The 24,120-nt window shown below is 42.0% G+C and overlaps 1 protein-coding gene across 3 annotated transcripts in view; it reads left to right on the top strand.

The window, feature by feature from the left end:
- Positions 1-4,275: 4,275 nt before the first annotated feature.
- The window catches only part of Aatf (apoptosis antagonizing transcription factor), a 99,372-nt gene continuing 79,527 nt past the window's right edge, over positions 4,276-24,120 (top strand). For all 3 annotated transcript variants that reach the window (XM_042693469.1, XM_042693463.1, XM_042693475.1), the window contains exons 1-4: positions 4,276-4,520; positions 5,551-5,742; positions 9,413-9,853; positions 10,312-10,449. In XM_042693469.1, the coding sequence (XP_042549403.1) occupies positions 4,424-4,520; positions 5,551-5,742; positions 9,413-9,853; positions 10,312-10,449 (868 nt within the window). In that variant the 5' untranslated portion in view covers positions 4,276-4,423. The remainder of the gene's footprint in view (positions 4,521-5,550; positions 5,743-9,412; positions 9,854-10,311; positions 10,450-24,120) is intronic.

Below are 24,120 nucleotides of genomic sequence, written 5' to 3'. Positions count from 1 at the left end.
TGTTTAGATAATTGGTGTGGTATTTGATGTTTTCAATGAGCAGAGGGGAGGCCTGATAGGGTGTGGAATGGGCCCACAAAAGTCAGATAAAGACTGGGAGGATTGTAAGGATGTATATATTTTTATCTTGACTGTAGCTGAACCATTTTGCTAATGCCAGACAAGCTTTTTTCTCTGTGACTCTCTGCTGTTATTAAATACAAATTTGCATTCTGTGGATTTAGCTGATACAGTTGAAGAGGTATTTGCTGATAAGTTTATAGAGAATTTGAAACAGAAATCAAACCTATGACTAAAAACCAGAGTGCTCCAGGTCTTCAATTAGGCATGAGATCCAAAACATACACTCTCTTCTCTTCCTGTCCATGCACAACTGGCCTGGTGAATGTCAGATTCTTGTTAAATATGTAGCAAGAGTTGGTCCTTTTCAGTTGTGATTCATTTTACACAGATAATACTGCTCTCTAATTTGGTGGTTGGAAAGATAACATAGATTGAATGTATGGGATAGCTAGCAATGAAATACTTCAATCCTTTTCACAGAACTGATATGAATTTGTTCCGAGCAGTTATACATGTGAACTTCTTCTCCAGAAGGAAAATTATTTTGCTGGACACATGTTACATATTAAGCTTCTTTGGGAGATGAACAAAAATAACTAATGTAGAAATCAAATATTGAAGTTGCCAATAGTTCCTGAAAAGTAGTTCTATTCCTTCCAACCCTTTATTAAAAATGGGAAGAATCTGAATGCTCCATCTACTATAAAATACTCATGTGTGGGTGCACATGTGTTTTAATATCAGACATTATTAAAGTTCTAGAATTTCTCCACTCATCCACCTAGATTTTAGTTTTGATCATTTTTTAAAATCAAGGCTTACAATAAATTGTATGTAATTTCCAGGGCTGTTTCTGTATTTAGGAAAGAAGTTTTTCCTACAAAGAAGCTTTCAAAATAAGCATTATTTCACTGTATCCCTAGCTTATCCTATGAGGAGAGGGGGGCACTATCAGGAAGGAATCTGGCTGGTTCTTCGGGAATAAAAATTATGAAATACAAGAGAGACTTTTGAAACTCCTAGTATCTGCAAGCAGCACATTTTCTTTATCTGCTTTGTATGCAATTAATGGATCAGCATGTTTTTGCCCTTTTAGCATTTATATACATTAAATCATAGTAAATGTATTCATTATAGTGACCATTCTCTATCACCTTTCTCCTAAAGACATTCACTTGACTGAGTGTATGCTCATCAGAAAACTGTATTTTCCTATCAAGACTGCTGAATTATTTAGCAGCTTTATTGTGGTATCCGGGTGTTTGATAAGAGTTGAGCAGGCGGTGTGAATTCAATTCTTCCAATGGTGACATTGGCTCAGCCTTTACCCTCCACGTGGTATTGTGAATCCTGGCAAATACCCCTAAACAGGTGGCAGTGCTCAGCAGTCTAATTTGGAGCCCAAAACTTGGAAGAAGAGCTCTAGAATGGTAGGGACTGATTTCATTTTTGTCAATGTCTCCCTGTCTGCCTTCTGCCCTGAGGTTGCAGGGGAATACACCACCACCCTCACTCATAGCTACTGGAGAGAATAGAAGGTATAAGGAAGTGGTTCCCAGTCTCTAGAGAGAGAGAGCAGCCTCTTCATAAAGAGCTTGAACAACCAACCTGGTTCCTCTCCTGAGCCATCTTTAAGGCCTCCAAACAGGTGCCTCCAGACACCTGCTCTGGAGCCACCATCTATATATGGGAAGAGGAAGCCAAGTTTCTTCTGGGTGGTGGAGGCTGGAGGGCTGTTTTGGTGCAAGGCAAGTTGGGGCAGGAATGTGGATGGAAAGCTTGGATATGTTTCCTAGGAATTTGGGACCTGAAGTTTGATGATGGTTGAAAAGAGAGACAGGCAGAAACATGGTCTTTCCTATATTCTTTGGAACTTCTGATCAAGTGAACAAACAGTTGTATTAGACAAATGGGGTGTGAGTACAGGAGGCATATAATGTCATCTCTGCCCAACTTCTACTACTTCTACCTATACCTGTCACTTTTGCAATTCATAAAAGCAGGGAAAGAGATTTGGACCTGGAGAGCCTTGGAACCAGGTTGCAGACTGTTCTTTTACCGGACTGCCCACCCTTATTTTCCTTTGTCTGCTCATCTCTGGCTCTTATCTCTAGAGAATTTAAAGGCTGATATTTCTGCTAGGCATATATTCAGTCTTTGAAACATCCTCTCCTCATAGTCCACCATAGTCTACACGGTCTCCGTTCCCACTCCATTTTCCATAACACAAAAATTAGGAAGCAGTTAGGGAAGAACCCCTGATTTCCTCTCCTGCTCCATGCTTCAACTCCCCTCAGTTGCATCTGAAGTCTTAAAACTTATTTTTCACTCTAGGAATTCTTTTCCTACCTTCAGCAGGTACAGCATGCATTTTGGAGGCCATAGGCTGAATAGGATAGAGTGCTTCTGATTTTTTTTTTTCTAAAACCACTTTGAAAGTTGGTTAGCAACCAAGACATGGAAGCCAGAGTGTTGGTCCAGCACAACCTAAATGGGCCAGCACTGTCCTGTTTGTTTGCCTGACAGTTCAGAGATGGTCTCTGTCCTGACTCACCTCCTTCTCCTGTTTCTCTTTTCTCCTTGCCTGGTAGGGCAGATTCCTAAGCACAATTGTAGCCCAAAGTCGCAAGGGAAGAGGACTGTGGGAGGTAGTTTTCCTAAATGTGAAGTGGGAAAAGAATTTCTTCAAAGCCTAGGGCAATGGCACCTTGTAAAGGACTGAGCACCGTTGCTCTGGAAGCCCAGATGTGTGCACAGGATTTCAATTATAGTGTTTACAAACAAAGCCCCTAAACTGTTCAGTTAGCCTGAGTCTTCTTACAGATAGTAAGAAGAGGTTTTCTTCACATTAATTTCCTTCCTAGCCTGGCATTCTTTCCCTTCCACATCTGTGGGGATTTAGCCTAAGATGGGGTTTTCTCCCTTCTCTGCAGCCATTGTCATCTTCACATAGAGAGCCAAACAGGACAAGGATGTGGGGCAGGATAAAGTAGTGTCCTGTCATTAGTGGATTCTCAGAGCCTATGAAGACTTTGAAAGTAAGGACCTGTCTCTTCCTTTGTGTTCCCCAGGAGGCACTGGGGCTAAGAGTTGCCTAGATTTTTCAGCCCTGGTACCTCCACGCAGATCAGTACTGTCTTTCCTCTAGATTCTTTTGTGACAGTTTTTGTGTCTATCTGGTTCTAGATCTCTACCTAGGACCTACAACAGATGCTGACAGGGCGGGAACACTTTGTACTCAAACTTATCATTCCTTACAGCAGTTTGTGTTTACCTTTGTCAGCTCCCCCGCCCTCTGGACCCCCCTCTGCAGCTTCCCCGCCCCCCCCCCCCCCCCCCCCCCGCTGATCAGTGTGTGGACAGTATCTAACATTCTCATCTTGTATCTCATCTAGCAGTGTCTGCCACGTAGTGGGCAGTCAGAGAATGTGTGATGAAGGAAGGAGGGAGGAATCGCATCTTTCCTCGGACCTGGGGGCAATGAAAGCTCTCCTATTGTATTTGTGCCTCGGTTTTAGGGGTCTGCATCCACCCTCCCCTCTGGGAGAACTATCAATACCAAGGAGTGTGCAGAAGGGTAAGCTCCACTCCAGCCCTTAACCTCCCCACTCCGACCCAGCTTTTTTTTTTTTCAAAAAATACTTGCTCTGGCAAGGCTACTTGGAGAAGCTACTGAAAGGATCTTTACTTCCATCGCCATGTCTAATTATTCCTACTTATTGATGGAGACACCTGAAGACCCAGGCCCTTCTAAATGGTGAAAAGCCCTAGCTATCTGAGGGGCCCAGTTCACGCGCGCTCCAGGGAGTACCTGAGACTCGAGAAGCATGAACACTCTACCTCTTCTTCCTTCCTAAATCAGCCACCGTGGGCCCTACGACGCTTTATTTCTAAACGAATCGCACACAAAACTTGAGGCAGACGACGTGGTGCGGAGGGAACCCGAGACGCCGCGCAGCGCAATCAACGCCCAGCGCCAGCGGCGGTCACGTGTCCCCCCAGCGTGCTCCCGCGCGCGAGACGCGCAGCTCGCGCTCCCGACTCACGCGCACGCGCACAGGCGGTCCTCCGCCTCCTCCTCCTCCTCCCCTTTCCTTTACCCCTCCCCCCCACCCCTCCAGCCTGAGGCGCGCTTCCGTCTTCTTCCTTAGCAACGCCCGTGGTGACGCGTAGGCCCCGCCCCCTCCCCTCCCCTCCCGCTCGCCTCCCGGAAGTTACTGGCCCGGGTGCTGAGCGGGCGAGCTCCGCGCGGCCGTGAGGTTGTGGTGCCGAGTAGAGTCGGGGTGAGAATACCCGGGAAGGAGCGTCTGGCCGGGGTGTAGGCCTCATAGTCGTGTGCGCCGCGCTAACCGGGAGCCTGATGACGATGGCGGGCCCGCAGCCTCTGGCACTGCAGTTGGAACAGTTGTTGAACCCGAGACCGCGAGAGGCGGATCCTGAGGCCGACCCGGAGGAAGGTGAGGCCTTGACTGGGGCTAGGCCACGTGCGGAGCCGCGGTCTGGCCTGGGGTAGGCTGCGGCTGCGTGGACTTACGTGTGTGGGGTGGGTAGGGGGGGTGTGCGGCAGTGCTTCACGGTCTGGCCTGCTGCCTTCTCCTTGAGTGAGGAGAATTGCCTTCCGCGAGGGTGGCCTCCAGGCCCCGGAGTGTAGGTTATTGGGGAAGGTTCCGACTTCTTTAGGTTTGGTGTGTAGGTGAACTTACCGAGGTCTCGAGAGAGGAGCAGGTTAAGTTGTTATAGGGCTGTTGGAAGGAGCCAAGGTGGCATTAGGATGGCAGCAGGTTGGAAGTTAAACATCTCATGGATGCCTTTCCTGGTATTACCTTGGAAAACTCAATCCGTTTTTCCTTTTGTTTGTGTGTGTGTTTTTGTTTGTTGTTTTGACACTGCCTGCCTCTAAAAACTTGCATGGAAAATGAAGGGCAGAAGTGGAATTCCCTCGGTATTGTTTAAGCCTCTTTAGGTTTCATGACATTTGTTCAAGCAGGATCTGAGGACAGACCCTTGTTCTGTAAGCTCATGTTCAAAGGTCTAGCTGGGAGTAATCCTGTTTTAGACTTGAATCACAGAAGTGTGAGGAAGAGATCAAAAGGAGGGATAAGTGGGAGTTCTGAACCGTTGTCTTAGGAAGGAACCAGGTGTTTAGTGAGGATCAGTGAAGAAAACTTCCTGAGGGATGGGATGGAGTGAAGGTGCAACGATGGGTTACTTAGGATATTGGAGCGACTGTCAACACATGCAAAAAAGGTTCAACTAGTTATGGAGGACCCAAGGTGTAGAAATATATCTGCTGATAGAAGCAGGGGGCAGCTTTTTGCTCAGAAACAGCAATAGACAATGATCTACTTGGAAAGCTAATGAGTTCCTTATTCCTGAAAGTTGGTTGGAACTTGGTAGAGGACATTCAGGCATGAGTTGGAAGGGTTGAACAGGATTGCTATTCAAGTTCCTTCTAACTTGACATTGTTATTACTTTTCCACTCACAGCCACTGCTGCCAAAGTGATCGACAGATTTGATGAAGGGGAAGATGGGGAAGCTGATTTGCTAGCAGTGGGTAGCATTAGAAAACGGGCATCAGCTTTCCTCCTGGACACAGACAAAAAGTATTCTGGCAAGACCACATCTAGAAAGGCTTTGAAGGAAGACCATTGGGAGCAGACTCTGCCAAGTTCATCTGGTAAGTAGATTTTTTGGGGGGGGTGGAGGCATGGAACTATATCTTCCTTAACATTTTAGGGTTTAAATCGCTTTTTTATACATGTTCTCTGAAGTTTTCCCCCTATTTAGTACCTTAAGAGAGACTGTTGTTTTGACATTAGGAGAGATCTTAGAAGTTACTTCATTTTACTTCATAAGGAGCCTGAAGCCCACAGTGATCAAGTACTTTGTTGTACTTGATCACTGTACTTGTTTGTACTAATTCTTCCTTCACCTACAATAAATAAGATGAATGAGGGGGCATTTTATCCTGAAATTGGAGAGGGTTATGTGTTCAAAAAATACTGTGTCTGAAGAGCGTGCTACCGTTGAATTTTGACCATTTTCTTTCTTTTTCTTTTTCTTTTTTTTTTTTTTAGGTCTTGAGTTATCTCACTGTTACTTATGAAACTTACTTTTTGACATTGTAAAAATAACATAATACTTCCCTGAAAAAGAATTAGGAAGGGGCTGGGAAGGTGGCTCAGTGGTAGAGTGCTTGCCTTGCATGCTCCAGGCCCTGGGTTCGATTCCTCAGCACCACATAAGCAAAAAGAAAAAAGCCGGAAGTGGCGCTGTGGCTCAAGTGGTAGAGCGCTAGCCTTGAGCTGAAGAGCTTAGGGACAGTGCCCAGGCCCAGAGTTCAGGCCCCATGACGCCATGACGGACCTCCCCCCCCCCCCCAAAAAAAAAAAAAAAAGAATTAGGTAGCTTACAGTATCAAGGAATGTGTGTATTTTTCAAGGTGGAAGGAGAAGTGGATATGGTGATTATGGAGAGTATGCTGTTTGTTTTTCTTTAGGGAGGATCAAAAATCCACTAGTAGGTCTGGGAATGTAGCTTAGTGGTAGAGTGCTTGCTTAGCATGCATGAAGCCCTGGGTTCGATTCCTCAGTACTGAATAAGTAGAAAAAGCCAGAAGTGGTGTGGTGGCTCAACTGATACAGTGCTAGCTTTGAGCAAAAGAAGCTCAGGGACAGAGCCCAGGCCCTGAATTCAAGCCCACAACTGGCAAAAAAAATCCACTTCTACTACACAAGGAAATATCATTCAAATACACCTTATTATAGTTTCAGTAGCTCCTGATAAACTCATTTTATATATAATGCCTAAAGATTGATAAAGGACCAATCATGAACTCTGACCATGTGTTAGCTACTGTGGTTATTTCTTTAAGTTCTGAAAGCCTGGGACATGGTTGTCAAAAAATAGTATTATCTTTATCATTTAATCTTCCTAATAGCCCAAGAGATTGGTATTTATTTATTTATTTTGCCCGTTGTGGGGCTGAACTCTGGGCCTCAGCTCTTCAACACTCTACCACTTGAGCCACAGCGCCACTTCAGCTTTTTTCTGCTTATGTAGTGCTGAGGAATCAAACCCAGGACCTCATGCATGCGAGGCAAGCACTCTATCACTGGGACAACTTCCCAGCCCTATTTGTTTATTTTTGGTACTGGGCTTTGAACTCAGGGCCTCATTCTTTCAATGCAGGCACTCTAGCACTGAGTCACATATCTGGCCTTGCTTTTCCACTGGTTATTTTTGAGATTTGGTCTTACTTCCTGCCCAGGTATGAGCCTGGATAGTGATCTGCTTGTTTTAGGCTTCCTGTCACTGCTAAAATTAAGAGGCAGCAATCACTACAACCAGCTATTGGTTAAGAAGAGATTTCAAGAACTTTTCTGCCCAGTTTGGCCCTGAACTTCAATCTTCTAATTCTCAGCCTCATAAGTAGCTAGGATTACAGGTATAAGTCACTAGTACTCATTGAGGTTGGTATTATTTATTTCTATATTACAGATAAGGTAAGGGGCTAATCAGTTTAGTAACTTTTGATTCTAAGATATAGTATTGTTTTTTTTTTTGGTACTGGTCTTGGGGTTTGAACTCAGGGCCTGGGCACTGTCCCTGAGCTTTCTTGCTCCAGGCTAGTGCTCACCCACTTGAGCCAAATCTCCACTTCCAGCTTTTTGGTAGTTAATTGGAGATAAAAATGGACTTTCATGAATTTTCCTGATTGCACTAACTTTGAACCTTAATCCTCATATCTCAGCCTTCTATGTAGCTAGAGTTACAGGTGTGAGTCATCAGTGCCTAGTCAGGATGTACACTCTTAACTATTGCACTGGAATGAGTATTTCTTTTTTTCTTTTTTTTTTTTTTTTGGGTCCGGTTGTGGGGCCAGAACTCTGGGCCTGGGCGCTGTCCCTCAGCTCTTCAGCTCAAGGCTAGCGCTCTACCACTTGAGCCACAGCGCCACTTCCGGCTTTTTTCTTTTTGCTTATGTGGTGCTGAGGAATCGAACCCAGGGCCTGGAGCATGCAAGGCAAGCGCTCTACCACTGAGCCACCTTCCCAGCCCCAGAATCCTGTTTGTTATACATGGACTTTTTAAAATGTTCTACAGCAGAAGAAACTGGATAAATAGTAAAAAAACAAAAACAAAAAACCTTTTAAGTATCAAATGATGACCTAAAAGCAAGTAAAACCAGAAATCTTAACTAGCACTCTACTGAAGAGCAGAGTCTAACTCTATGCATGGAAGCCAGAACCTGTCTGATTTGTTAGCAGCTTTCCAAGCTCATCTCCCACCACTTCTTGGTGGGATCTGCATTCCAGTGCTGTTTCCTTTTCCTTCCCCCTTTTCTGTACCTTATGCTCATGAGTAAAATTAGATGTCTCTTTCACATAAAGCTGTCTTTAGCCTTTCCTGTTCCATATACTATGTATTAATGACAGTGATGTATGTATAATTATTGGTATGTAGATGGACTTTCTATGAGACTATATACACCTCTCTACAGGTGTTTAATTTTTTCTTTATCCTTGATGCCTGGCTCATAATAGATATTCAGTAAATAGAGTATACTAATGTGATAGAGATTTGGGGTACAAATAATAAACTGAGGTTTTTCAGATGTAGATTTGGGAAACCATTCTTACTATTCTTCAAAATCCAGACCAAATGCTGTCTTTCTCTCTTTGCCTGTCTCTCTCTGTCTCTGTCTCTTTTGGTACTAGTATTGGGGCTTGAACTCAGAGGGCCTAGGCATTATCCCTTAGCTTTTTCCCTCAAGGCTAATGTCTACCACTTGAGTTACAGTACCACTTCTGGCTTTTTGGTAGTTAATTGGAGATGAGAGTCTTTTGGACTTTCTTGCCTAGGTTTGCTTTGAATCATGATCCTCAGATCTTAGTCTTAGCTTCCTGAAGTAGTTAATTAATTTTTGAGGCAGAATCTTGCCAAACTCATAATGCTTCTGCCTCAGTTTCCTGGATGCTGAGATTACAAGAATGTGCCCTGACACCTAGTTTACTTCTTTATAGTCTTCCTTAAATTTATTTGCCCCACAGTTAAAATTTCTCTTTGCTATTGAAGTTTTTTAAAAAGCTTTAAATTCTTCTGTGTATTATATATTTTTTTTACCAGTCTTTCCACTAGAACCTTTGCTTAAGGTTAGACCTGTGTTCTCTTTGTCTTTGTTTTTTCTTTAGCATTTTAGAGATTATAAGTGTATAGAAATCTTTGTTGAATTGAATTGAATATTGTAATAGTTCCCCTGTCATTGATAATAGCTAAAATTAAATGTATAGTCTGGTATTTTTCTCCAGGTTAACACCAATATTTTTTTGTTTTTCCTGGTTCAGATGAGGAAATATCTGATGAGGAAGCATCTGGAGATGGAGACTCAGAGGGACTAGGTGGGGAGGAATCTGAGGATGATGACCTGAGTGTTGTTGAGACCCCAGATGCTGAGGATGCTGAGGATGATGGGGAGAACAGTCTGGCTTTAGGGAAGAAGAACAAACACCACCACTCTGCGGAAACAACAGACTTCAGTTTTGAGGGCATCAGTGACTTTGAGAAATTTACCGAGGGAATGGATGACCTTGGAGACAATGGGGATGAAGATGATGAGGAAGAGAGTGGCATGGAAGAAGGGGATGTTGAGGATGACATGGAGGGTGAGAGTGAGGAAGACAGAGCTCCAGACAGGAACAGTGAAGATGATGGTGTGGTAATGACCTTCTCCAGTGCCAAAGTTTCTGAAGAAGTGGGGAAAGGAAGAGCTGTGAAGAACCAGATAGGTTTGTACATGGTTTTGCTGATGGCTTGTTTATCTGCATTTGGTCTCCTTTTTGTTTGTTTGTTTGTGCATTTGTTTTTGGCTGTTCTGTCTCTCCCGTGTCCTTCCAATTAGTTTGTGACATGCCTCACTTGTCCAGAGGCCTAAAGCCCCATTCCTCTATGCTTAGCCAGCCGTTTCTGTGCTGAGCTGCTTAGCGGGTTCTGCTTCAGTACTTTCAGCAACTGTGAAAGATTGACGAGGAAAGTATTTTCTTCCTTTCCTTGGCTTTAGCATTCCCTCTTGTTGAAAATATTTGCTTCCAAGATACAGAAATTATTTTCTAGAATAGTGTTTCTGTGGCATGAAACTGATAAAGCTGTGCTGTGTAGAGACTGGCATGATTTCTTGCCCTTCCTCTGTCCCCATCCCAGGAAGGTTTTGTAACTCAAGGATGGGATTTTTTTTCTTCTTTCTCAGCACTGTGGGACCAGCTCTTGGAAGCAAGGATTAAACTACAAAAAGCCCTGTTGACCACCAATCAACTGCCTCAACCAGATGTTTACCCTGTTTTCAAGGACAAAGGTGGCCCAGAATTTGTCAGCGCCCTAAAAAATAGTAAGAATAATTATGCCATTTTGGGATGCTTAGAATCAGTGAGGTACATTGGGACATCACAATGATTGATGGAAGAGAGTATTTTATTTTAGTGGTATTATGGTATAGCTCATTAAAAAAAAATAGCATGTTGGGTACCAGTGGCTCATGCTGACTTTCCTACCTACTTGAGAAACTGAGATCAGAGGGATTATAATTTGAGGCCAGCTCAGTTAGAGAATTTTAAAAGATCTCTTAACCTGTAGGTGAACATAGTAATATGTATGTACCTGTCACCTTAGCTGTGTGGGAGGCCAAGATTGGAGGAGCACAGTTCTAGGCAAGCTTTGACAGAAAAGTCTGTTGAGACTCCATCACAATGCAACAACCTAAACTAGGGCTATAGACCTAGAGTATATTGAGGCAGGAAATGAGGCCTCCCAAACATAACCAGAAATGGATGTACTAAGACAGGCCTCCTGCTGAAGCCTCAAGACAGTCTTTGAGCCCAGGGATTCAAGGTCCACATACGGAGATGCCATCTCAATTTAAAAATGGGATGGAGGCATGCCTTGGCACCTTTTTACCAAGCTCAAGGCCTTGAGTTCAAATCCTAGTACGGCCAAAAACCCACAAAAACAAAAGCAGTGTAATTTACTTACCAAAGACAATTTTGATTCAAGTAGATTGGTGCTTGAGCCAGGTCTATTCCACTTTCTTCTCACCTGCTTCGCTCCCCACCTTCCCCTTGTCTTTCTGAGTTGCTTTTTTAATGCTTAATGAACATGGAAAAACCACTGGTATAGAACAAAAAGGAGAGGATGATTAAATTCATTAAAGTTGTTTGTATCAGGTGCTTAAAAGTATGCTTTCTTTTATTTGGAAGGTTTTTAGAACAGCATGCTAAGATGATCTTAATAATGTATTCCTTTGGGTGCAAAGATAGTGACTGCAGGGGGAGGAATACGTTTTGGAAGATAATTGCTAAGCTATAATGTTAAAGAATTTTAAAGAGAAAAATACTTTAGAAAGCTAGATGCTGGTGGCTCACGCCTGTAATCCTAGTTACTCCTGAGGCTCAGATCTGAGGATCACAGTTTGAAGCTTGCCAGGGCAGGAAAGTCTGTGAGAGAGTCTTAATCTTCAGTTAACCACAAAAGGCCACAGATTGGAGCTGTGTATCAAGTGGTAGAGAGGTAGCCTTTGCTTAGGCCCAGAGTTCAAGCCCCAGGACCAGAAAAAAAAAAAAATTCAGAGCTTATTTGGGCTCCAATTTCCTCATTTTTCACACCTTCTATATGAGTTGTGGCACCCAGCAACTAGAGTATAGGAAGGTTTGGGTTGAGCCCTTTGTGGTTGGAATCACTTTCTAATTTGTATGGTGAGACTTAGTATTTGTATTTGTTCTTTACAACTTAAATAGGGGTGTATTACTAACATAGGCTTCTTGCTGAGATAGGAGAATCCATTGATTCCACAGATTCAAGATCAAGCTGGGCAATATATAAGATCCCATCTCAGTTAAATCAACAAATCCTTCATAGTAAGGATTTCTGTGAACAGATGTTTCTGTATAAAATAGCTGGTTTAATTTGGAATGACTTTCTAGGGTCCAATTTTTAGTTTTTGTGTCCCCATACTTAAAATCTGTTTCCTGTGTGAAAATAATAGGCAGTCTTTCCTAGAATGCTGTGTGAGGATGCTGTGAAGATGGGTCTTTCTTACCCCCTTCTCCCATCTTTCCCTGCCTCTTTTTTTCCCCTTCATTTTGATATTTTATATGATGAGAGGCACAGAGGCATTGAGCCTTTGTGTTCCTACCCTAAGAGAGTCTTCCTTTGGTTTCACTGTGTGAATGCCTAGAGTCCTGTATCCCTCCCTTCTTTCATTTTACTATTTATTTATTTGTTGGTTGTATGGCTTGAATTCAGGGCTGTAGATGCTGTAACTGAGCTATTTCTGCTCAAGGTAAGCTGTCTACCACTTGAGCTGCAGCTTCTGGCTTTTTTGGTAATTGGAGATAAGAGTCTCATGGGATTTCCTGCCCAGGCTAGCTTCGAACAATGGTCCTCAGATCTCAGCTTCCTGAGTAGCTAGGATTACAGGCATGAGCTGTCAGCTTTCTGCCCTCCTCCTTTTATTTATTTATTTATTTATTTATAAAAATTTTTTGGGGGGAAGTGGCGCTGTAGCTCAAGTGGTAGAGCGCTCGCCTTGAGCTGAAGAGCTGAGGGACAGCGCCCAGGCCCAGAGTTCAAGCCCCACGACCGACTTTTGGGTCCAGTCGTGGGGCCTGAACTCTGGGCCTGGGTGCTGTCCCTCAGCTCTTCAGCTCAAGGCTAGCGCTCTACCACTTGAGCCACAGCGCCACTTCCGGCTTTTTTCTTTCTGCTTATGTGGTGCTGAGGAATTGAACCCAGGGCCTCATGCATGCAAGGCAAGCGCTCTACTACTGAGCCACCTTCCCAGTCCACCGGCTTTTTTCTTTTTGCTTATGTGGTGCTGAGGAATCGAACTCAGGGCCTCATGCATACAAGGCAAGCGCTCTACCACTGAGCCACCTTCCCAGCCCCTGCCCTCCTCCTTTTAATAGATGATAGGTCATTGTTTTCAGTTTTTGAGATTGTAGCGCTTCTCTATTTTTAATGCCCTACTAGCCTAATTTCTGGAATAGCCTTAGATAAAACCTAAACTGTGTTAAAGTACCCAAACTGTTTTCACAGTAAGGCCTCTTTCATTTTGTTATTCATTCTTGAGTCTTTTTTTTTAAAAAAAGAATTATTTTAGTTTTTTTTTTTTTTTTGGGTCCAGTCATGGGGCCTGAACTCTGGGCCTGGGTGCTGTCCCTCAGCTCTTCAGCTCAAGGCTAGCACTCTACCATTTGAGCCACAGTGCCACTTCCGGCTTTTTTTTTCTGCTTATGTGGTGCTGAGGAATCGAACCCAGGGCCTCATGCATGCAGGGCAAGCGCTCTACCACTGAGCCACCTTCCCAGCCCCCAAAAAAGAATTATTTTAAAATACAGGTATCTTAAAGGTTAATATCATCTGATATTATGATCTGATAATGAATACATTCTTACTTTGAATAATGTATTAAAAAGTTTTGTATATAAATATAAACCCAGGGCCTCATGCATGCAAAGCAAACACTCTACCACTGAGCTACCTTCCCAGCCCCTCTTTAGTCATTTTAATGTTATACAGGCCTGATTTTTTTTTTTTTTTTTTGCTGGTCGTTGGGCCTGAACTCTGGGCCTGGGCTCTGTCCCTCAGCTCTTCAGCTCAAGGCTAGTGCTCTACCACTTGAGCCATAGCGCCACTTCCAGCTTTTTCTGCTTATGTGATGCTGAGGAATCAAACTCAAGGCTTCATGCATGCTAGGTATGCTACTCTACCACTAAGCCACATTCTCAGCCCCTTAATATCTTTTTTGTATGTAACCAGTTACTCTTTAGTCAAGCTCAGTTATTCAGACAGTTTTCTACAAATCTGACGGGTGGATGTTTGTTTAGTATTTCATATTGTGAGAGAATAGGGAACTTATCTGAAGCATAGTTACTTTTTGTTTGTTTCAACCCTCATGGGAGTATGATATAATACTGTATACAATCTTGTTGAGGTAAATAGAGCTTTCAGAACAATTTCTTGGTTACATTACTCTTTATACTCATCACCAATTTATATGGTGCTGTATAGCTGGCGTGAAACATAGGCTAAAGTTATACTAGCTGCAGAATAAATATTAGAACTTAGTGTCTTTAATTAAATCTTTTCATTTTGCTTGGTCTTACAGTGTAAAATCAGACTGTCTGGGTTTAGATTTCATCTCAACAATGGATTAGCCATGTGACCTTGGGCAAGTTACTTCAAAGTAAAATGGGGATAATATGGTTGTGAGGATTAAAGGGCAAATCAATATAAAGCATTATTAGCACAGTGTCTGGCACACATCATGCATAAATGTTAGGCACTTGCATCTTTTTCTGCTGAAGGGCATTTGCCAGTGTCCAACCATCTGAGTGATTGTCATCAGTGTAAATATCCATTATCTCCACTATCCTCAGTTTTGGTTTATTTTTTCTAACTTTTTATCAGTATTCATATTTCTTATATGACTTCAGATATTTATTGTGGAGGGTGAGTAGAGTTATAATCTACTATAGTACTTACAGTTCAGCTTTGGCTTTTTGTGACACTATGGACAGATAGTTAGATTTCCTACTTGCCAAACTGAGTTCTTGCCTCTCAGAATCATTTAATGTTAAAATATATTTCTCTTCAGCTTTGGTGACACTTCATGTATTGCTTGGATAGGCCCTTTTACCTTCTCAATGTAAACTGCATTGCTTTTAGAATCCTGTCTTTGGTTGTATTTTCTCATCATGTTTCTCCTTTCATTGTCATTTACTGCCTAACCCAAACTTTAGGCTCTAACATAGATTTCCAGCTATATTCTAGCATAGTAAATTCTGGAGTGTCAAGTCTTTGTACCTTCAACAGCTTAACCTCTACTTTTCAGAAACTAAACAAAACCTCCTTGATTCTCTCTCTCATCAACACATGCACTTAGTCTCCAGTCACTTTGCGGTTACATGTTGGTAATCAGCTTTGTAAATATGAAATAATTTCAAAGGTGTTATGTAGTATTTTAGAGGCTGCGTCAGTGGCAAGTTGAGTAACCTCAACAAACATAAGGGATATTCAGTGCATAAAGCTACATTTCTAAGGAGATTAGTTTTATTCCTCATTCTTTTAACAAGGTTAATGGTATTAGAAAGTGGGCTTTTAGCCAGGCACCAGTGGCTCATGTCTGTAATCCTAGCTACTCAGGAGGCTAAGATCTGAGGATCCCAGTTCAAAGCCAGCATGGGTAGGAAAGTCTGTGAGACTCTTATCTCCAGAAAACTGGAAGTGGCACTGTGGCTCAAGTGGGTAGAGTGTTGGTCTTGAGCTGAGGGCTCAGGGACAGTGCCCAAGCCCAGAGTTCAAGCCTCAAGATAGACAAAAATAAAAAAAAAATGAAAGTTGGCTATTATATTAGTAGCAGTGATATGTATGGTTACTTAAGGATATCTGGGCATTAATTATTTAAAACCTTTTCTTATGAACTATATAAAATCTTTATAATTCTTGAGGCTTGAACTCAGGGCCTGGGCTCTATCCCTGGACATTTTTGCTCAAGGCTAGCGCTCTACCACTTGAACCACATCTCTACTTCTGTTTTTTTGTTGGTTACTTGGAGGTAAGAGTCTCACAGACTTTCCTGCCTATCTGGCTTTGAACTGTGATCCTCAGATCTCAGCCTCCTTTGTAGCTAAAATTACAGGTGTGAGTCACAGGCTCCTGGCTTTCATTTATTCTTTTTTTTTTTTGGTGGTCCTGGGGCCTGAACTCTGGGCCTGGTGCTGTCTATTAGCTCTTTAGCTCAAGGCTAGCACTTTACCACTTTGAGTCACAGCGCCACTTCTAGGTTTTTCTGGTTATGTGGTGCTGAGGAATGGAACCCAGGGCCTCATGCATGCAAGGCAAGCACTCTACTACTGAGCCACCTTCCCAGCACATTTTTAGATTATTTTAAAGCAACTATTACTATTATGCGTGTCTAAAAGATGAGGATTTAAAAAATTAAAAAGCCCGGCTTCCATGCCCATTGTTCTGTATATCCTACAGCAGACATGCAGATATATTCCCTAAGAGGTTCCTGAAGATGTTTATTTATATTGTCCTTTTTACTAGAAGATGAATACATACTTCATTGGTACTGTAGTATCAATGGCTAAGAAATTCCTCACAGTGGCTAAGACATTTTTCTATGTTGTTTTAGCTTTACAGGCATCTTTGTTGTTGTTGTTGTTTGCAGGGCTTGAACTCTGGGCCTGGGTGCTGTCCCTCAGCTCTTAAGCTCAAGGCTAGCGCTCTACCACTTCTAGTCATTTATTGGTGATAAGAGTCTCATGGACTTTGCTGACCAGACTGGCTTTAAACTGTGATCCTCAGATCTCAGCCTCCTGATTTGCTAGGATTACAGGCGTGAGCCACCAGTGCCCCGCTATAAGCATCTTTAAAGACTATGAAATGAAAAAAATTGATATGATTATAACATCTAAAAACATTAGCAGTAATTTTTTTTTTTGGTCAGATGTGGGGCTTGAACTTGGCCTGGGCGCTGTCCCTTAACTTTTCAGCTCTAGGCTAGTGTTCTATCACTTGAGCCACAGCTCCACTTTCAGTTTTCTGGTGGCTTATTGGAGAGAAGAGTCTCACAGACTTTCCTGCCTGCGCTTGCTTTGAACTGGGATCCTCAGATCTGAGCCTTCTTTAGCTAGGATTACAGACAAGAGCCAACAGTGCCCAGCCGAGCAGTAATTTTTTAACAGCACTGTTTTGTATGTGTGTGTGTATGAATGTATGTATGTGTGTGCACGTATGTATGAGTATAAATATGCACGCTTTTGCTTGGTCCTGAGGTTGTTGGTCCTGAGGTTCCAATATAGGATTTTGCACACAGAAGGCAAAGATTCTACCACTGAGCTACACCTCTAACGTAGCAGTTAATTTTTTTTTCCAGTCCTGGGGCTTGAACTTGGGGCCTGGGCACTGTCTCTGAGCTTCTTTTGCTCAAGGCTAGCACTCTACCACTTGAGCCACAGCACCACTTTTGGCTTTTTTTTTTTGTTTATGTGGTACTGAGAAATTGAACCCAGGGCTTCATGCATGCTAGGCAAGCCACTAAGGCAGTAGGTAATAGCACTAAGCCACATTCCCAGCTCCAGTTAATTTTTAATAAGCGTGACCACCTTGGGTAAATGGGACAATTGAGAACATTTCTGTAATAGGCACTCTTTACTGTCTTTTCCAGAGTTTGCTTTACAGCTTTATATGAAGTGATTAAAGGAAAGCTAAACTTTAGCCATAATAAGTTGACCTTTTAGTGAAATGCATGTTATTAATATATTTAATGAGATGCATTACAAACTGCAGTGAGCACCATGTTTCATTACAGGTCTAAAATGCAGTATCATTAAAGACCTTTAATAGAAACAATGGTTGACATTTTGGTATTTCCCATAAGCAAAAAACATTCAAGAACACAGTACAATGTAACATAAATGTAGAGGAGGCATTAATGTTTTTTACTTACATATTCTGCTATTAGTAAAGTACATTTTCTTTGTTCTCCTCTTCCCCCAACCCCCACCCCCGATCCTCTTTTTTTTTTTTTTTTTGTACCAATACTGGTATTGCTTTAAAAAAAATAGTTTCATTGTTATTATTAAGGTGTTATACAGAGAGGTTGCCATTTCATAAGTCAGGTAATGAGTACAGTTGTTTTTTTTTGGATAGTGAGTGTCATCCTTTCCTTTGATTTTCCCCAGGCTCCCCTTCCCATCTTTACCCACAAGTTACATAGGTTATTTTTCACATAGTGTATACCAAATGGCATGATTGCAATTGTTCACTCTTCCTTCTTCCCTTTCTGCACCTCCACTTAACCTTCCCTAAAAGAAAAAAAAAAGCAAAAACAAATGCTACTATCACCACCAATAGCAACAAAATCCTTGTTACCATTTCCTGGAGTTTATTTCGATAAATAGTATTTTAAATGATCAGAGAATTTACACCTTTGTGTTCATCCCCTAAGGGTATTGTCCTTTAGTCTGTTTGTGTTTGAATGCCTAGAGTCTTATGTAGATTATCATATCCACTTATAGTTTAGATCTGGCTTCCCACATATAAGAGAAAGCATGCGCCATTTGTCTCTCTGATCTTGGCTGCCTGACTTAGCTTGATTTGTTGTTGGTCCATGCATTTCCCTGCAAATGGCATCATTTTATTTTTAACAGATGAGTAAATTCCATTATGTATATATACCAAATTTTATTAATCTACTCATCTGTTATAGAGCACCTGGGCAGTTTCCATAAGTTGGTTATTGTAAATAAATAGTACAGCAGTGAACATGGATATGCAAGTGTCTTTGCCATTTCCTAACTTGTAACAAGTAGATGCGAGGTCTCATTCTTGCTAGCGTTTTTGCACACAACTTATACTCTACCACTTGAACCATGCCTCTAGTTCTGGGTTTTTGTTGGTTAACTAGAGATAAGAGTCTGAAGGATTTGTCTGTCTGGGCTGGCTTTGAACCACTATCCTTCAGCCTCTTGTGTAGCTAGGATTATATGTGTGAACTACCAATGCTGGCTCTATTTCTAATATCTATCCTTTTCATCTCTTTGGTGGACTCCTACCCAGTTATTTTCATTTAATAGAACCACTTTTTTTTTTCTGTGCTAGGAATTAAATCCAGGATATTACACATGCTAGGCAAGCGCTCTACCACTGAACTATATCCCTAGCTCTCTAGACTAAAACCACTAATAGACCCCTTATAGAATAATGTTTTAATTTTTGTTGTTGTTGGTGGTGGGGCTTGAACTCAGGGCCTGGGCACTGTCCCTGATCTTTTTCACTCAAGGCTAGCACTCTACCACTTCCTGTTTTTTTGGTGATTAATTGGAAAAAGAGTCCCATAGACTTTCCTGCCCAGGCTGCCTTCGAACTACAGTCCTCAGATCTCAGCCTCCTGAGTAGCTAGGATTGCAGGCGTGAGCCACAAGCAACTGGCTAATATTGTAAATTTTGAATAAGTCATGAAATTTGTTTTAAAAAAAATTTAAGTAGGCAGTGCATTTACATGTTTCAAAATTTAAAAGATACTGAAGACTATATAGCAAAAAAATCTCTGACCACTGTGATGTGGTCCCCATTACCTAGGCAATCAGTATTGTTAGTGAAATCCCCCACTGTTGGCTTTTCTCATTTTAGGGATAAATTTTAATAGACAATATGTTTGCACTCTCACACTTAAAACCTTAAAATTACAGGTTGGTTCAAAAGGTTTTTATAGAAAAATTAATTGTAACAAAAACAACCTTTACTAAAAGACTTCACTGTTGTTGAGTAAAGTGTACAAAGGTTTGTATACGAAGGTTCCAAGGGATGAGATGAGGGATTGGGCTGGGAATGTGACTTAGTGGTAGAGTGCTTCTAACATGCATGAAGCCCTGGGTTCAGTTCCTCAGTATTACATAAATAGAAAAAGCTGGAAGTGGCACTGTGACTCAAGAGGTAGTAGCCTTGAGTAAAAGAAGCTCAGGGATAGTGCCCAGGCCCTGAGTTCAAGGCCCAGGATTGGCAAAAAAAAAAAAAAAGTGGGGGGGATTGATGGACTGCAACATTTGCAGCAGTACCATCTTTTTTCACTTTCTTGTTCTTGTTCTTGTTCTTGCTATTGTGCTGGGGTTCAAACCCAGGACCTTGTGCATGCTAGGCAAGTGCACTACCAACACCAGCTCTTTTCCTTTGCTTCATGGGAGGGTTAGATAGTTTAATCAAACATGGTTAGGCCTTCACTGAAAGCTGAGCACTTTTAGATATCTTAATAGTACTGATTTCCTTAGTCATGGCTAATTCTTGTGGATAGGAGTTACCTTCTTCTGGAAAACAGCCAGTAAAAGAAAAAGCTGAGGCATGACTCAAGTGGTAGAGTTCCTGCCTAGCAATTATGAGGCCCTGAGATCAATTCTAAGTACTTCCAAATAAAAAGCTAAAAGAATCTGGGTGCTGGTGGCTCATGCCTATAATCCTAGCTATTCAGGAGGCTGAGATTGTGTTCTAAGCCAGTCTGGACAGGAAAGCCTGTTAGAGTCTTACCTCCAATTAACTACCAAAACAGCCACAAGAATCTTATCTCCAATTAACTACCAAAAAAGCCAGAAGTGGAGCTATGGCTCAAGTGGTAGAGAGCTAGCCTTGAGCAAAAATAGCTCTGCTACAGCACCCAGGACCCTGAGTTCAAGCCCTAGTATTGGAGTGCATGCATGAGAATGCATCCACACACATGTGTTGCACATGCCAAAAGAGTCAGATGTGATACTATGTAGTTGCAGATGTGATACTATATAGTATCTATGATCCCAGGACTTGGAAGTTTGAAACAAGGATTATAAGATTGATCTGGTGCTATACAGTGAATTCAAGGCCAGTCTGAGTGGTTTTTTTTGTTTTTTGTTTTGGGTCCGGTCGTGGGGCCTGAACTCTGGGGTTGGGCGCTATCCCTTAGCTCTTCAGTTCAAGGCTAGTGCTCTACCACTTGAGCCATAGCACCACTTCCGGCTTTTTCTTTTTGCTTATGTGGTGCTGTGGAATTGAATCCAGGGCCTCATGCATGCAAGGCAAGCGCTCTACCATTAAGCCACCTTCCCAACACCGAGTCTGAGTTATATAGTGAGGATCCTATCTCCAGAAACCAAGGGCTAGAGAAGTAGCTCAATGGTAGAGTAAAAGGTCCTGGGTTTGATTCCTAGCATCACAAAAAACCCCCATAACATTAAATTTAGTGTATACATTAAATTTAGTGTATATATATATACATACACACACACACACATATACATGGTTCAGAGGGCATTTATATTCTGTAGACAGTAAACTCAATCACTGAGCAAGTACTTTTTTTTTTTTTGTCCGTTATGGGGCCTGAAGTTTGGGCCTGGGTGCTATCCTTCAGTGTTCTACCACTTGAACCACAGTGCCACTTCCGGCTTTTTCTGCTTATGTGGTGCTGAGGAGTCGAACCCAGGGCCTCATCCATGCAAGGCAGGCACTCTACCAACTGAGCCACCTTTCCAGTCCCAGCAAGTACTTTTTCAAAACAATGAAGTTGATAGAATCAGAAAGGTATGACTTCCTTTCTTTCTTTCTTTCTTTCTCTCTCTCTCTCTCTCCCTCCCTCCCTCCCTCCCTCCCTACCTACTTACCTGTCTGCACAGTGTTGAAAAGCAAACTCAGAGCCTGGTGTATGCTAGACAAATGTTCTACCACTAAGCTGCAATACCAACCCCGACAGTGTTAGTACTAGATTCCTTTTGTTGTTGTTGTTGTTTGTCAGTTGTGGGACATCTAGAACTCAGGACATGGGCCCTGTCCCTGAGGTTTTGTGCTCAAGGCTAGTGTTGGTACCACTTTGAGCTATGGTCCACTTATGGCTTTCTAGTAGACAATTGGATATGAGTTTCATGGATTTTCCTGCTTAGGCTGGCTTCCAACCTTGATCCTCAGATCTTAGCTTCTTGGGTAGCTAGGATTACATGCTTGAGCCACATGTGCCTAGGACAGTAGGATTTCTCTTTACACTATATTCCTGCTTAAGGCTTACAAATCTTTGTACATTGTAGCCTGCCATTTTTTTTCAGCAAGGAATGCCTTGGAGTAAGCATGAGGTGGCAGGACATATCCTTCATTGACTCAGTTGTTTTTGTTCCTGGGCACCTTTTCAGTGATTATCTCTTTGAACAGAATATAAATTTAGTGTTCAAAGTTATAGCATGTAGTTTTTGTATAGCATGATTCCTAAATGTGGCCATGTGTGTTTAATTGATGAAATACCTGTGTGCTCTAATGTATGAAGGGAAAACAGACTTCTGACTTAGGGAAAACACATTTATATACTTAATGGGTAATTTAAAGGATTTTCAAAGTAATTTTGTAAGAACTTTAAAATTTTTTTTTTTTTTTTAATGCTCAGTCTTTAAAACCTAACTACAGCCTAAGATGCTATTCTGTTGGATTTTCTTTTTTTAAATGTCTTAAAACCTATTCTTTATTTATTTATTTTTTTTGATTGGTTGTGGGGCTTGAACCCTGGGCCTGAGCACTGTCCCTAAGCTCTTCAGCTCAAGGCAAGCATTCTACCACTTAAGCCACAGCGCCACTTCCAGTTTTCTGAATGGTTTGTTGGAGAGAGGAGTTTCACAGCCTTTCCTACCCGGGCTGGCTTTGAATCATGATCCTCAGATTTCAGCCTCCTGAGTAGCTAGGATTACAGGCATGAGCCACTGGGACCCAGCCCTGTTCTCTTTTTTAGATTCATATATATACACATTTATACACACACATATACGTATATACATTTATACACGTATATTATACATTACCCAAAGAGAAAATAGCATGCATCTTGTAAGGGCATGTACCTGTCTATAAACTGTCTTTTGTTAAAATCTATTCTTGGGGCTGGGAAGGTGGCTCAGTGGTAGAGTGCTTGCCTTGTATGCATGAGACCCTGGGTTCAATTCCGTAGCATCACATAAGCATAAAAAAGCCGGAAGTGGTGCTGTGGCTCAAGTGGTAGAACCCTAGTCTTTATCTGAAGAGCTGAGGGACAGCCCCCAGGCCCAGAGTTCAGGCCCCACGACCAACCAAAAAAGTAAATAAAATAAGAAAATTAAACCTGTTCTTTTTTTTTTTTTTTTGGTCAGTCGTGGCTCTTTTTGCTCAAGGCTAGCACTACTGCTTGACGCATAGCACTGTTTGATTAATTAGAGATGAAAGTCTCATGAACTTTCCTGCCCAGGCTGGCTTCAAACTGTGATCCCCAGATCTCAACTTCCTGAGTAGCTAGGATTACTGGTGTGAGCCACCAGTCCCAGCAATTATTTCTTTCTTCTTTCTTTTTTCTTCTGTTTTTTTTTTTTTTTTTTGTCCATTGTGGGGCCTGAACTCTGGGCCTGGGCACTGTCCCTCAGCTCTTCTGCTCAAGGTGAGTGCTCCTCCATTTGAGCCACAGCACCACTTCTGGTTTTCTGGTGGTTTATTTGAGATAAGAGTCTTTCGGACTTTCCTGCCTAGCCTGGCTTTGAACTGCTATCCTTAGATCTCAGCTTCCTTAGTAGCTAGGATTATAGGTGTGAGCCACTGGTGCATGGCGGTTATTTCATTTTCTTTGATCCTTGTCATATGTTGCAAATGAGGAATGTCATACATTGCAAATGAGGAATTTTGAGAAAGTAGAAATTAGTTCTTCCACTATAGTTCTACAGTCTGACCTGTAACTAGAATCAGAGCCTGGCTTATTGAGGGTAAGTATCATATAGTAAAATGCACATATAGTTAGTGTACAGTTTGACTCCTGTACATATCCACAAAACCATCCCAAGTTTCCTTTGTCTCTTTTGAATCTTTTTCCTGCCTTTCCCATCTGCTTTATATCTCTATGTGTTGTTTTGCTTTTTCTAGAATTTCATTTTATTTTACTTTATTTCATTTTATTTTACTTGTTAGGTTTTCAAATCCAGAGCCTTGCTCTCTACCACTGAACTACCCCTACCATCTGTACTCCTAATAGATGGGAAACCTTTGGGTCATTTGGATATTTATAGCATCATTCATGGGCCTACCTAGAGTTAGTGAATTTTGCTTTGAAATAAGCTTCTAGGCTTACTGAATATCCAGGCCTGCCTATAGATGCCTTGTCCTGGACAGACCAAATGGTTTCACCAGCCTTATAAGAGTGATAGGCTAGATGTTCTACATCACTGTCTAGAACTTTATGTAGATGGAGTAATAATTTTTATTCTCTTTAGTCAGACTTATTCAGCATAATTTTTTTTTTTTTTTTTTGGTTAGTCGGTCGTGGGGTTTAACTCAGGACCTCGGTGATATCCCTGAGCTCTTTTGCTCAAGGCTACCACTCTACTACTTTGAGCTACAGTGCCACTTCCAGTTTTCTGGTGGTTAATTGGAGAAAAATCTCATGGACTTTCTTGCCCAGGCTGGCTTTGAACTGTAATCCTTAAATCTCAGCCTTCTGAGTAGCGAGGATTATAGGCATGAACCATTGGTACCTTGC

This window comes from Dipodomys spectabilis, unplaced genomic scaffold (genome assembly GCF_019054845.1).
Source record: "Dipodomys spectabilis isolate Male_0828 unplaced genomic scaffold, ASM1905484v1 ptg000004l, whole genome shotgun sequence".
Classification (NCBI taxonomy): Eukaryota; Metazoa; Chordata; class Mammalia; order Rodentia; family Heteromyidae; genus Dipodomys; species Dipodomys spectabilis.
This window is presented reverse-complemented; position numbering and strand designations above follow the sequence as displayed.